This window comes from Scatophagus argus, chromosome 17, assembly GCF_020382885.2.
Source record: "Scatophagus argus isolate fScaArg1 chromosome 17, fScaArg1.pri, whole genome shotgun sequence".
In the NCBI taxonomy this organism is placed as follows: domain Eukaryota; kingdom Metazoa; phylum Chordata; class Actinopteri; family Scatophagidae; genus Scatophagus; species Scatophagus argus.
The window spans coordinates 8,289,033-8,304,505 of NC_058509.1; the positions used below are offsets into that span (position 1 = coordinate 8,289,033).

General features: G+C 42.1%; 1 protein-coding gene across 1 annotated transcript in view; it reads right to left on the reverse strand.

Moving 5' to 3' along the window:
* Positions 1 to 359: 359 nt before the first annotated feature.
* The window catches only part of LOC124074461 (solute carrier family 45 member 4), a 47,561-nt gene continuing 32,447 nt past the window's right edge, over positions 360 to 15,473 (reverse strand). Inside the window, exons 4-16 of the mRNA XM_046417420.1 lie at positions 10,524 to 10,712; positions 7,051 to 7,230; positions 6,117 to 6,307; positions 5,834 to 6,020; positions 4,992 to 5,450; positions 4,442 to 4,713; positions 4,170 to 4,331; positions 3,732 to 3,831; positions 3,548 to 3,628; positions 3,323 to 3,453; positions 2,954 to 3,022; positions 2,702 to 2,856; positions 360 to 2,304 (exon numbers count right to left, since the gene is read on the reverse strand). Coding sequence (XP_046273376.1) covers positions 2,124 to 2,304; positions 2,702 to 2,856; positions 2,954 to 3,022; positions 3,323 to 3,453; positions 3,548 to 3,628; positions 3,732 to 3,831; positions 4,170 to 4,331; positions 4,442 to 4,713; positions 4,992 to 5,450; positions 5,834 to 6,020; positions 6,117 to 6,307; positions 7,051 to 7,230; positions 10,524 to 10,712 — 2,357 coding nt within the window. The 3' untranslated portion in view covers positions 360 to 2,123. The remainder of the gene's footprint in view (positions 2,305 to 2,701; positions 2,857 to 2,953; positions 3,023 to 3,322; positions 3,454 to 3,547; positions 3,629 to 3,731; positions 3,832 to 4,169; positions 4,332 to 4,441; positions 4,714 to 4,991; positions 5,451 to 5,833; positions 6,021 to 6,116; positions 6,308 to 7,050; positions 7,231 to 10,523; positions 10,713 to 15,473) is intronic.

Here is a 15,473-nt window from a genome sequence, read left to right on the forward strand (position 1 = left end):
TCCCTCACAAAACGGCAAATGCAGCCATTTTGTAAAAGCCATGTTGCTAAACTGAGGGATACAAAATGGAGCATTGTACAAAATGAATCTCAGGCATGTCATTTTAAAAGAGTATTATATTTCAGCCATGGACAAGCTGGCTTTTGGAAGCAAACTTTTTGTTTTTGCCGTTTTTCAGGAGGCAGCTCGATTTTGCCAAAGTTGATTTAATTTTACTCAGAAATTTGATTTTTGGGTCAGCTGGGATTCTTGAAAATGTGTCTAATTTTTGTTCAAGTCAAGACATGCATTTCTATATATGAAACAATTCAAATTTTGCTAAAGTTCAAACATTTTGGGAAATCCATTTTTTTTTTTTGCTTTCTTTCCAAGACTTAAATAAGACTGAGACTGATGAGTCTTTATGCTAAGCTAACAGTCCCCTGGTAGTACGTTACATATTTAGCATACAGACATGAGAGCCTGATTCTACATAGCAAATAAATGTATTTCCTCAAACTACTTTTTAAAGGTAATAACAACTCTCCAGTCCTTTCATCCTGCTCCTCATCCAACCCTGCTATTCTAAATCTCCTGTAAGCTTAAAACACACAGATGTAATGATCAACTCACCTAAAACAGGAGTGCAAACCCTCCATCAAGGCCCAAGTAATGAGCCTAAAGCTGGTCTTATGGGCCACTAACACTCAAAACTAGAAGGATTTGTTTTTCCTTCTCTTAAGGACTATCAGCTCTGGAACAGAAGAGTGTCCGGAAGCTCCCACCTGCTGGTGTCCTAAGACAAACAACACCCCCGAACATCTTTTCAAACTGAATGTTGTTTAGCGCTCTTTCAAGAATGGCTCAGCTAATGTGCAGTTAGTGACAAACATTGTGCTAACAGTAGTTTCTGAAGAAGAAGAAGAAGAAGAACCACTCCACATCTTTCTTTTCTTCTTCTCGGCTGTTTGGTTTCTCTCCTCTCTGCTCCTCTAACATGCAGCATGTAGGTTAGTCTGATTATTCAAATAAAACACAGGCATCACTCTGGGCCCTCAATAAATCATGAAAATAATATTTGGGATTTTAATGCCCTGTGTATGTTGCATATTGCATCTATACTCTCTTTCCTGGAATTTCACTCAATACACATTTGTATTTTTGACTCAATATACAGGCAACTTTTTGCTCGAGCTCTTAAATATTCTCAACTCTGCCCTGGAGTGAAGGACTAAAGCACTCCTGCCACGTGGAAGAGGGAGGTAAAAAAACAAACAAAACAAAAACAAAACAAAACAAAAAACTCTCGCAATCAATTTGAGGACTTATTTCCCCTCCGGGACCGGGCTTTGCGTTCTTACGTTTTTCAGAAATGCCACTTCCAAAAGTCTCTAGAGTCTTAAAGCTACTGTCACAGAGTGCTGTAAAAGTCCTGCAAAGCCGAGTGAGTTGTTGGGTTTATTTTGGTGAACACGATGCCTCTGCTGGAGACACCAAGTCAGCAGACACACACACGCACTTTAAGTTTATCTGCTTCGGCGTCATGGAGCAAAGATTCAATTGAGCAGATTCCACAGTGAGGGAAAACAATTTTCAGCATTTTTGAATGATTGCAGCTTCGATAACTAGTGTTCATCAACAGTTACTCAGGTGTTCATTCGATTGTGTTGAGCCAAGATGAAGAGATGTGCGTGTATGTATATGTGCAAGTCCCCTGAAGTTTCCTGCCCAGGTGGCACCTACTGGAGGCCCTGAGAGACAGAGACGACCTCTCGTTAAAACCACGACCAAAGAATTTCTCATTTCCAGGCGACCCTGGCGGCTCACTCAAACGTCCGTGAGGTCTAAGTGGAAGGAATTTCAGTGACGGCTGAAACAGCACTGGGACCAGAATGCATTTTTGCAGGATAAGTCTGTCTAGTGAAACACATGTCCCCCGAGAGATTGAGTTGTTTTCTTCAGCAAATTGCCCATCAAAGCGAGAACAGACACCAAGGATGTACCAAACCCACGCCAGCCTCCCCCTTGTGTCCGTAAACTACAGTGGAGAGGACACTGGCCCACATCCTCAAGTTTTTTCCATCAGTGATAATTTTAATAGTGTATTCAGTTGCTTATTCATTTCTGTCGATTCATCCAGCCAATTACAGAGCGGACTCATTCTCCGTATGACAGGAAGTGGTGGTGGAGGTGGCCTTGCCTTCCTTGTTCAGTTTCAGGAAGCTGGGTTTCTCTATCGCCACAGTAACAGCCCCTTCATTGCTGCTGGGATTTTCCAGCGTCGTCAAGGCCCGTTTCTCCGAAGCTTTGGCTGAGTCACCCTCCCTGCCAATCAAAATTAAAATCATAACTGTTAGGACTGTATTTTGGACTGAAAGGAATAGTTTCATAACTGAGGAAGCATGCTTATGTCACTTACTTGCCAGGAGCCAAAGGAAGGGTAGCTTAACTTACCAAAAATTAACAACAACTGAGCTTTAGAGGAGCTGGTATGTAGATTTTGTCACCTTTGGACACCAAGGCTGGCTATTTCCCCTTGTTTCCAGTCTTTATGCCAAGCTAAGCTAAACCAGCTGCTGGCTGTAGCGTCATATTTTGTGGACAGACGAGGGTGATATCAACCCTTTCATCTAACTCCTGGCAAGAAAGCCCATGTGTTTACTATATTGTCAAACTGTGCCTTTAATGGCAGCAAATGACTTAGAGCAGTTGGTTTTCTCACTGGTTGTTTGGAGTCGGGTAAATGACCAGGAAGCAGGCAGTTAAGAAGCCAAGGAAGGAGCCACCTGAGGCCACCATGGGAATGACACGGACACTGCCAACAGCTTCCACTACAGCACCCAGAGCTGAGGCCACCAAGATCTGACTGATGTACACCTGCAAAATTACAAATGATTAGAAAAAACACTGTTGTTTTAGCATATTATAGCATATGTATAAGAAAAGGCTACAAATGTTTCACTAAGACACACACCTGGCAGGATAAGATGGCACAGTCGATGCCAAAGCCTCTCCGGGAATTACCAGGACTGTGCTGGATGTACTGCAGGAGACAAAGATAGATACAGATAATAATACTGAAAGCTAAATATCAAAAAATATATATATCTTATGAGATGCAGTAATACAAATGTTGCAATTGCAATAGATAAGTTCTCTGAAGCATTTTTAACTAACATCTCAATTACAAAAAACAAACAGATCAAAACGGGATAAATGAATGCATTTGTTAGGGACTATTTGCAGTCGTGGATTAATATACATCTAGTGCCCCAGTAGCCCGCTCCTGTAAACACAGGTCGATATCAGATTTTAAATGGAAAAAATAAGCAAAAATAAGCACCTCTTTAATTTCGTGATACTGCCCCAGCAGAGCATAAGGACAGTAGGAGATACTCATGGAGATGATGCCCATGCTGCTGATCATCACCATTGCAACATACACATTGGGGAAGATCGCCATGACAGCAGTTCCTATGGAGAGGAAAAAAAAGAGAAAAATCCCAGAGTTCCTTACTGCCTCCTCATATCTTTTTGTGTTATTCTATTACTGTGCTGTGGTTCGTACCGATGGAAAATCCAAGTGTTCCCAGGATGTAGATGATCTTAATGCTCAGGTCAAAGTTGTCGAGGTACTTCTGAAGGATGGCTGGAAAGAGTACATTAGGTGATTGCGTCAGACCAAAGTTTAATGCCAAAATGTGTTATTTTTGCATGCATGTATTCCTGAGATGGGAGTAGGGATGCAATACCTGAACATGTAGCTGCAGTCATGGCATATATAACCAGCCCCCAACATCCCATCTGAACTCCTCTGTGATAACTTTCCAATAACGTAGAGTTGGAAGGAGCCTGAGTGTAAGTAAAACAGCCTTATAAGAATGTCGCAATAAGTAATGAGGTCAAAAAGAAAAGTGCAGAGTGAAGAGTACAGCTTAGCAAATACTCAAAACATTTTGGGTTGCACTGGGTTTTGATTAAGGGTTAGGGTTAGTCCATGTGCCCAATTGTGGAGGTGGAAGATTATGTAATGCATAAGGGATCATGTTTTCAGGTCAAATAATGACTAATCTCACTGTGTTTTGCATTGTTATTCATCTCTTTCTGAAGCTTCAAATCAGATGCCTTTAAAGTAAGTGAACTTGAGGGGAGAGTTGGGATGTATCTACGCATCTGTCTGACTGACGTACAGTAGGATCTCCATGGTAGATGACTTGTCCCATGAAGTCAGTGAAGAAGACAGCCTCAGCGATGATGGAGAACCAGGTGAGCAGGTGACAGGCACACAGTCGCAGCAGCTCCGGAGGCATCTTCAACATGGAGAGCCACAGCAGCCGTACGGTGGTCTCGACCTAAAGGGAGGAGACAGGATCAGACACTGTCCTACCATAACAAGACACTTAACACATTGGAAGTAAGGGCTCGACCGTATCACGGATGCATCTGATGAGTAAATTCTCACCTCTCCCTCTTCGCTCTCTGTGTCACCACTGGAAGAGTTGGTGTTTCCGCTGCGGTGTCTCTTCCTCTGTCTGCTCCTCCTCCTGTGTCTGGCCTCCACTTCGTACAGGTCGTTCATGCTGCGGGACGGCTTGATGAGGAAAGCGGCATTGGCCCGCCGGTAACGGTAGCGGTGGCTCCCAACTCGACCGTAGTAGGAGAAGGTGCAGGACGGCTGGCGATAGAAGGTGTGACGGTGGCGTGACTGCCGCATTGGGGCTCCGGTACTGGCAGCTGGAAAAAGACAGAGATTACAGATTAACATTTGAAAGGGAGAGTTTGATAACTTGGTAAATATCAAACTCTGAGATCTTCACATCTAACTCTCAGCGAGAGAATAAAGAAGAGTTTCACTATTCTCCAATATGTTTTACTATTCCTTTAAATATTTCAAACAAGTATTCTACAATAGGAGTTGTAATGGCAAAAAAAAAAACAACTGTTCACTCGTACTTACAATTTCTTAAGTTTTATATTTTTATTCAAGTCAAATATAACATAAACATACAAACCTTTGACCATTCCAGCGCGATGTGCTTGTCCCTTAGAACTCAGCCTGTTCGTGCTAACTCTATCAGCATTAGTTACACTGGCTAACAGCCGCCCGTTCAGTGTCCGCTGCTCATTGAGCTGGTTGTTCAGCAACGCCTCCTGACCGTCGTCATTCTCCATTTCCTGTAAGAAAGCCGAGACGCGTGAAATCCTGGAGGTGGGAGCGTGCACCTGGTGGTTGTTGGCTTGGAGCCGTAGCAGGTCCTGACTTCCTGCACTGCTGCTGCGTCTGATGTTGCCAAACCGAGGGGGTGGAGTGCTGCGATTGAGGTTGAAGAAGGAGGTCGTAGGAGGCGAGCCGTGATAAGGTGAGAGGCGGTCAGCGAAAATGGATGGCTCCAGGTGGCACAGGAACAACGCGTCATGGTCCAGGTGGTCCAGAGTGGCATCTGCCATGGCGAGAACGCTGTCACTTTTACCTGAAGAAACACAGGGAGAGGGCAGATTAGATTTAAAAGTAATTCAGAAGAAATGGTAACAAGTAGAAGGGGAGAAAAGAGGGGAAATGATGAGCTCCCCAGATACCCCTGTTGGGGCATTTTCTGCTAGTACTTCGTTGATATTATTTTCTCCATGGGAGTTTGTGAGATTTTGTGAGTCATTGCAAACAACTGAAAAAATAAGCTGGTCTCAGGAAAAATATCTCTTTGGTGGACCTGGCCCTAGAGACTCATTGAGAGCCTTGGAAATGGGATCACCACGTATTCCCATCATACAGTTTCCTTTTCCAAATGTCTTTGGATTTGAATAGGAAAATTTGCATTTAAGTTTCAACAAAAGAGGCAGAAGTCTGTGAACTTACTTCTCACAAGCTCCATCTCTAGGAAGTCCATGTCCATATCCCCATGCTCTGACTGGTCGTCTCCGTAGGGGTCATAGAGGTCGTAGGTGTCCATTGTTTCATTTTCTCCAATTAATTCCAGCTTGGGTGCAAAAAGCCCAGTCCTGCCATTGGCCGATGGTTGGGTGTTGGCGCACTCTGGACTCTCCTGGTTAGAGAGTAATGAGAACCGTATCTTTTGTAACATCATGAAAAATCAAAGTCTTACTAAAGCTATGTGTTGCACTTAAAGCACAGGCTGTACCTGGTCCAGCCTGTCATGTTGGGGCGAGTACTGCTGCTCCTCGATGCTGAAGAGATGTAACACCACAGAGACAGAGAAGAGGATGGCAGCGAAGAAGAACAGGATCTGCTCCTGGGACTTGAAGGCTGCTCCAAGGAAAGTGTGTGTCCAGTCTAAACCTCCTAGAGCATAACCGACCGCGCCACCAAGACCTGCACACGTGGACAAGCAGATCAGTCTGGACTTATGAAGGAGACTTGAACAGGCTAATTTACACCACATTGACAAAAGTATCCAGACACATCACTTTAGGGTTGGGTTCGACCCCTTACTTCCAGTGAAGGGAAATCTTAATGCTTCAGCATACCAAGACATTTTGGACAATGCTATGTTTCCAACTTTGTGCCAACAGTTTGGGGAAGGCCCTTTCCATTCCTGCATGACTGTGCCCTAGTGCACAAAGCAAAGCTCCATAAAGACATGGTTAGATGAGTTTGGTGTGGAAGAACTTGACTGGCCTGCACAGAGCCCTGACCTCAACCCCATCCAACATGTGCAGGATGAACTAGAAAGGAGAATGCGCGGCAGGCCTTGTCATCCAACATCAGTGGCTAACCTCACTGTTGCTTGATTACATGAATGGGCAAAATTCCAACAGAAACACTCGAATGTCTTTGGAAAGCCTTCCCAGAAGAGTGGAGGCTGTTAGCGCTGAAAAGCTGTTTATGTATTTAGAATTCAGCGTCATTAAAGTCCCCGTTGGTGTAATGGTCACATGTCCCAATACTTTTGTCTATATAGTTTATGTCAACTAGACCAAAAAATTGCTATGGTTCCTGACACCCTGACTGCAAGCTGCATTTTTCTGCGCACTACACCTACCACTGCTGTTGAAATACATGTTCAAACCCCGTTAATGTTAAACGTATGCGTGTGTGTCAGATGTCAGCAATACCTGCCGAGGCAGCATGGATGTTGAGCGCCATGTCTTGTTCCTCTGTGTCCGCCACGTCTAACAAGTATGCTCTGATTGGTCCCTCTGTTGCGTCTGCACAGAAGTCCAACACCACCACGCCCAGCACAGTAAGAACAATTCCTATTGGTTGTGTTCCCTGCTCGTCGCCCATAGACAGACCTAAGGGTGAATGACATTAAAGGACAGAGACTGGTCATTATTCACAACAAAAACAGAGTTGTTAAACAGAAAACAGAAAGTGAAATGAGATGGGCCACGTGATAGATTTTAGCTGATAGTTTTCTTTTAAGACTATTTAAATGTTTATATATAATAGACTTGAAATATTTTTTTAAGGTATAGTTATATATAAGTATAGTTATATAATATAGTTTTAAGGGTCATTATACTGAAAAAAGCATATTTCCCACTGAATACACCTAGTGGTATCAAGTCATGTAGATGGATTTTTCGGTTTTCGGTCTGAGCTGTCTGCCACCATTAAGAGGAAGAACTGAGAAAATCTAATTAAATCAAATTAAAACGTTTCTATTACATCCACGTCTTGAGTTTCATGGTGAAAAGCCAACAAATATCAACAGAACTGAATACTGAAAATTAAAAGGTATATTATTATATGTATATAATATATGCCCAAAAGACTAGAAAAATGTAAATGCTTTTTTCACAAAATTATAATGAGAAAATCACAAACATCTGGAATGGCTAACAGTGATGTAACTCTGGTCAATGCTTCACATGTGATCAATAGTTGGTTATCGAGTTTCAACAGCTGCATAACGCAGATACAAAGACACACACAAATGGGTCACTGCACATTACCCACACTCCTTTGCATAACGTGTGTGACCTTGTACGTCTCATTACACTTGTGACCTGGTCATCCCCTCAAGCTGCTCAGTGTGTGTGTTTGTGTCTGACGGCCTGAGAGAGTAACTGTATGAATGGATGAAAACAACACATGGGAAAGCTTTAGTTACCTATATATAAATGTGTGTGTGTGTGAGTGTGTGTGAGTGAGATATCACAGGCACTGTGACGCAGCATGACTTTACAATCTGATATCCATTAACATCAGGGAAGCAAACGTTCATAGAAAGAACAGCAGAGTGTGTGTGTGTTTGTCGTGTGTATTTGGGGGGTGGGGGGGGGGGGACAATGGACCCGCACTACTCATTACTTACTAGCCAGGCAGACAGACAGGAAGTGAATTGTGATTGGTGGAAAGGGGGAAGCAAACAGGAAGCATTTCCCTGTGAACTGCCTGCTCCTGTGTTCCCATGTCAACACACACACACACACACACACAGGTTACTACAGTTTTCCCATGTCACCCAGTGTTGTTCACACACGTTCATACACTGCACATACATCCATGGAAATGTACACTTTAGCTCTCGTAATCCCTCAGTTTTCTCACACAGAGACAGGTCACTGGTCTTTTCCCATGTCAACCCCACAGGCAAGGTGCGCGCGCACACACACACACACACACACACACACACTGGTGCCCTAAAACGACCTGAGTGCCAACCTCCCTGCAGAAGAATGGCGGCAGAACAAAATAGAATTGAATAGAAGTGAACAGAATCTGCTGACTGAAAACCGTTCACACAGCTCTCCTTCTTGTTATTTATAACTCCTCTGACAATTCATTTCACTTTGTTCTATTTACGGACATTTAAAGACCCAGTCGGCTATTGTTGTACTGTACACTTTTCACCCATTTGGTCTACATTTGAATGAAGACCTTTTACACCCTATTATAATATGAAGAAAGCTGCGGGAAACCCAGTAGACACACGGCAATATGGGCTTTCAAGACCAGTTACTGCTATGGGCAACACTAAGGAAATAAACTATTTTATGTCTATTAATACATGTGTGATAACCTGCTTCAACAATGTAACCTGAGTCAATGTCAGCTGGGACTAAAGGATACAAATTTGAAAATGAATTTAAAAAACATCTGAAGGAGTAAAGAGGTCACCAGTTTCTCCTCATTTCTGCTTCAGGCTAGCAGCTCAAACTGACATCAGCTGTTACTTGCATAAAAGAGCCATACTGCACTATACTGTCGGGGTCAGGTTTTCACAAGGAAGAGGAGCGTATAGAATAAAGAAGGTAAATATCTCTGGTTCTGCTGCACTGATTTTAATCATTTAGTGTGTCCAACAATGTTCAAAGTGCATTGCCAAATACCATTTAAACATTTGTGCAACATAGCATCAAATTAATGTCACTGACCACAAGACAGTGTAGTAACAGTGTCAAAGACTACTGAAGGTCGATAAAAACAGAAGGAAAAATATTGTGTGTGATGTAGCAGTCACTTAAACTGTTATATACAATAAACTGTTTACCACCATCTGTAAATTCAACGATTGGCTGATTACACAGACCTTACTCTGCTGTAGTGTATGTTTACATGTGTGGCCTATAGGAAGTGGTTGATGACCTAACAACTGGTAGTAAGATCAATATCTGTGTGGCATGATTGACAACTGATCAATCTGTTTGATTGGACCGGATGAATATGTCCTTGGACTGACATTTGGATGATGCAATAACGGCGAGGGTCAAACCAAAGACCACAACTCTCAGCGGGTTAAGCTCTTGGCATATGATGCTCTACTATGAGGGAAGCTGTTCTGTTATTTTATTCTCTCTGAGGCAGAAGGGCATGCTGGGTAAAACCACAGTGTTGACGTGAACAGTGTTTGGGGTTTCATTCCCACCGAGGCCCTGATAGTCTCAGGTGGGTTGGATAAGAGTTCAGCAGAGGGTACACAGTAAACATCTGTGTTTTTAAGCCAACATGTAACATCTTTTTACACACACTGTGAGATTGTATTGTGTTATGCAGATGTGTGTGGTGTATTGCACTTTTGAATGACTGTTTTAGTTCTGTAGTTTGGCGCTTTGCTGAGGATCATGTTTTATACCACATGCCTTCAGTTCTGCGTGTCTGGTTTGGTGTTTATCCCCCTGCACAAGAAATGTGAGTATCTATTCTTTGAAGATAGAAAATGATATTCAACTACAATTTAAATAAAATCGCATTCTTTGCTTGCCAGTTTTCTCTGACTGGCACTGATATGCAGTATACTGTATAATACGTAGACAATCTCTTTACAAAGAGTCCTGCAAACAAAGTGCTTCTGTATATCTTGTGTGTTCACACTAAGAATGTCTGCACTTGGATCTTCACAGAGTTACTGTTATTGTTCTCATTGAAAACCTTATGGTGTCGTTACAGAACTTGAATAAGATTTCAGCAAGTTATCGTGGGGCCAGAAAGCAAAAATAACTTGATGATTCCTAAGATAATACAAACCTTTAAAGACAATCCCATATCTATTTATTTTTGTTTGTTTGTTTGTTTTTTTAAGCTTTACAAGCTCCTGATAGAAAAGGAAACAAGCACCCGGTTGTTGTTTGTTTGAACTCACCTATCAGAGATCCATTCAGAAACAGAGCCACTCCTATCAGCGTTCCTATGCAGAGAGCCAGGATGAATGGCCTCCTCCTGCCCCATCGCAGAGTACAGCGGTCGCTGGCCGAGCCAATAAGAGGAGTGAACATGAGGCCGAGAACCGGACTGAGGAACCACGTCAGACTGTAGTACTGCTCTGGAAGACCTGCACACAGCCAAATGGACAGACAGGTATGAGGTACAGGTATGGTGGAGCAACAAGAAATTTTTCAGCCACACTGAGACAGACATTTTAAGATAACCAATAAACACCTGAGATTTGACAATGAAGTATTTCTCTCCTCCACCAGGGGGTGCAAGTAACATGTTTTACTTGATTTAATTAACGAAACTGAGCAGTTTTTCAAGCGGAATCAGCCTTTAAGATAAAATATGGGTTTGTATCTGATTCATGCATTAGCAAAACTGCAAAGAAGTGAGTTTAATCTACAGCATGTATGAAAAATCATTTTATTGGCTGTTTATTTAACAGGGACAAGACACAATTCATTTCTTGTGTCAGCTGTAACTAAAACCTGCATCATCTGTGTGATAAACACCAGTGATTCACAGACTGATGCTGTAAAAGATAAGATGTGGACACTTAAAACAAAACATCAATAATTGATGTAATAATGATGTTAAGGTTGGGCTGTTGTGATACATAATGTGCAATATGATAAAGAAACAAAGTTTTCAGTTAACTGCAGCGTATGAGAACGATGTCTTTGTCACAGGTGAAGTATGCATCTCACACAAAAGGTAGAGAAGACAAACCCACAGTCTGTGTTCACCCTGGATTATCACACAAAGGCCTGCAACATCAGCTCCTGTGTGCTGCTTTAATGCAGACAAAACAGGAACGTGGACACTCAGTGATCAAGTTTCTCTGGTTTTTGTGGGGGTTTTTCTTGTTGTTATTTTCCTGTCATTTCTGATGACTTGAGTTTGAACAGAGTCAGGAAACTCATGACCTTGACAGCATGAGCTCAAGAAAGGTGATGAGGGAACACAGATGAAGGGAAAGGAGCATCTCTTCTTCTCTCCTGACGCCAAACCGTTCATGCATTTATTAAATATTTCAAATTTATAAGTAAATACAGTTCTTGAATTAAAAGAATTGGATCGGAACAACAGGCCGTTACGTACACGTGACCTCGCTTTTTATTACATTAACTTTCCACTGCCGGAAACCCAGTGAGGATTACAGACACGCAGACATCGCATGGCAGAGTCTCACGTTAGGACGAGTCCCTGGAAATAACTTGAACACTTTCAGCTTTAACAAACGCACGCAGGATGCAGCGACATAACGGAAACGCAAACCGTACGCTGTTCAGTACACATGCTGTCAATAGCTTTGAATAATATCAGACAACACCTCGCAAACTGGTCATGCAAACCTGTCACCAACAACATCGGTTATTAATAAACTCGGCTGCCGTGGGACAGGATACACACACGCACATTTGTATCAGTTCACAAATCACACACACACACTGTAACACATGACCTGAGTCTACAGTAAGAGATTTTTCTAAAGACACATCTAAATATATTTGCACAGGGTACAAAGAGAGTTTATGAGGATTGCAAGTATTATGAATGCTGTAAAAACAAAATAATTACTAAAGTCTAATTACTGAATGAAAATAAGGCCCATTGAGAAAGAAGAGGATTGAAAAGCAAGACTATATAGTAGATGATATTATTAGAGAAGACAGCTGACAGAAGGGAGGATGAATTAGAACAAATCAGGACACATTTCTGACACTGTTTAAACAAACACTTTAAAAGCACAGTGCTGCCATGTTCAGATTTGGTGCATGAAATAAATATTTGCTGGCTGACATGATTTCACTGAGCTGCAGAGAGGAAGGACACAAAGAAGGGAGGGAGGAGGCAGACAGACTTTTAGCTAAGTGAAGTCAGCTGAATCTCAGATAATTAAATCAGAACTTAACTGTTGTCTCCCTGTCAACTGACCCTTAATGCGACTTCCTTAAAAAATAAGACAAATGCATTAAACACCACTTGGGTGCCTTCTCATTTAGAGGCAAAAGGGAAACTAAAGATATCTACTCTGGTAATCTATCCTAATCTTGATAATGTCTCTGCTTTGTGTCTGAAGCTATGTCAGCTTAAAGTTGGCTCAAATACACATCAATAGCTCTACTTAATATTTTCTTTATATATATATATGTTTGTTTCACTTAATCTGAGACAAAACAGTTGAACAACTTCCCAAAAATGTTCCTTCAAGTGATTTCAAGTAAACCCCCTCACTTACTTTTTAATAAATCTAAACTAATCTAAGAGGAAGTGAGACAGCAGTGATGTGGAATTGCTGCAGATCAATGCGAGGAGGATGCTGCTGATATTTCACTCCTCAACAGACAAAAGAAACGGAAAGATGGAAGAAGGCAGGGAGCGGACGTGAGCTAATGGCAGCTGATTTGATTGAGAAGACATTAGGCTCTTATAAATAAAAAAAAAATGCACTTTCATATCTCTCAAGCAGACCTCTTTAATGAGACAAACATCAGTAACTGAGCTCTATGGTATCTAATTATCAAGAGCTTGTCCAATACGTCTCTGAGGTGTGACTCAGGCTGTCTGGAGGAAAGTTCACCTGCTGACCGAGGCTATGCATCAAGAATGAGAATTTGACTCGTTTCTCGGCCAACAACACAGAAGACATTAGGCACGTTTGGGTGGTAAATTCAGGAAAATCTTGCACGACTCGAGGCAGTCTGTGGGTGTCCTTGACTCTGAGGTCGATGGAGCTTATCAGCGTTTAAGACTTTCTGGTAGTTTGGGAGGGAGTCGTTTGTTTGCAAAATGCTGCTGTCATGTGAAAACCTCCGTGCTGCAATCACGGTCATTTTCATGTTTTCGCCACTCTTGATGAATCACATGTTTCTACATGACTGCGGTCATGGTCCTCAGACATCAGAGAGTCAACAACATGATTTACAAACACAACATTTTGCTGCACCTTTCAAAAGTGACAAAGAACTAACAACACTGCAACTTCCAGATTAAGCTGGGTGTTTTCCTGACTGTATCAAGAATAATTTGGTTCTAACACATCTACTGCATGCCTGAATGTAACATTAAGCAACACTTCACACCTTCTACCAATAATTTTCATATTTTTCAGTTTTTTTCCCCACAAGAAAATGAAGAGAAAGGAACAAATGTCCTTAACAGGAATTAAACCAGGGTTATTGGGAATACAAGATATGCATGTGATTCCACTTAGCAACAAGGATGCTGCTGATGTGTTTCTATTATCTAATCGACCTTTAATTTAACATAAAAAGAGCTTCACAGGGATAAACCGCTGCTGAAGCTTGAGACCGAAACTAAGTGGAGGGTTTTGTGCTTGACACAAAACGAAAGAATTCAAACGGCTGTCATTGTGATGTTGCTGCAGGCAGTGGCGAGTTAAGGTTTAACCAAAGTCAGCTGGTCTACATTTTCACATTTTTCATGTTTTTGCCAGCAGACCAAGCAAAGTGCAGGTGGTTTTGGGGGCCAAAATGTGCTCCACAAAAACACATCATTACAATGATAATGACCCACACCCCCATTGGTGCAGTCACAGCTTCATGATGAGTCAGGGGAAACCCTTGTTAGCTTTGATCAGAGTAAGGGATATGACTGTGAGACATCTCGTCACTGCAGCAGCTGCTGCTGTCATGATTCACTTGAACCCGGTGCTCAGCTCTCTTTCGGTTTAAGAAGTAGTAAACTCAGCCAATCTAAACACCTGGAGTATCTGTGAATATTATCATGTGGGGTTCGGGTGAAAATCTGTAAAATTATCAGTCCATGATCCAAAACTGGAGTGTATTTATATTCCTTAATTAATCACATAATTGTTTTCATCTCCACAATGTGAAAGATCAGTAGCTAGAAAGCTCAGAAGCCAAGGCCATGTCTTCAAATTTTGTGTTTTATCTGACTAACAGTCAAAAGTTTCTGTCACACAAGAAACACAGGAAAACTAGCAAATCCACACAGAGCAACATGTTGATGCCTTACCTTTAAAATCGACTAAAACTACTAATCAGTTACCAATAGGTAGTAATTAATTTTCTGTTGATTTCACTGACAATCAAATGAGCTCTATCTACAGAGCCTCAGTTGCTTCTAAGAAGGCTTGCAGTTGTCAGATTTCAGGCACAGCAGGTCCCCTGAAGGTCCCTTCACAACACGTCAGGAGCCGACCTGCTACTCTGAATGGCTCATTTCAATTGGTTTCCATACTTTGTCTGCTAACGTGTCATTTTGGCTCTACAGGAGGTTTTGTGCATCAATTTATGTCTTCACACCGAGCAGACCTTTACGGCCTCCTGCCAACTTTGAAGCACGTTATAGTATGCAAGTGACTTTACTGCCAGTGATATTTATAAAGAAATCCCAAACCCAGTCACACTGACTTTGGTCCACATGGAGGCTTTTGAGTGACCCTCCGATTCAAACCACAGAATCACACTGGAGCATCACATTTGCCCTCAACCTGAAACTTCACAGGCCTCGATCCTGTCATCCTGTGCAACCGTCGACCTCTTGTGTTTCTCATGAGCGAGCCATAAACAGGGTTTGACCCCCGTCGCCGCAGTGACAGGTCTTGGGAACCCTGTCACCACGGAGACTCCATCACCTTCACTTCCTGGCTCCTAATATGGCTGTGTCATTCACTGGGGCTTCCTGTTGTGGGGTTTTTTCAAACTAAGGAAAGCTTTGTTTCTCCCCCCTTTCTGTGTTTCTCTCTCTCTCTTTCACACACACACACACACAAAGTCAGTTCATAAACATACCTGCAATAATAAGACACTAGCATGCACACATATAGCCTGCACACACACGTAAACACACACGTACAAAAGGCACATAGACAATACCTGTTAAAACTCAA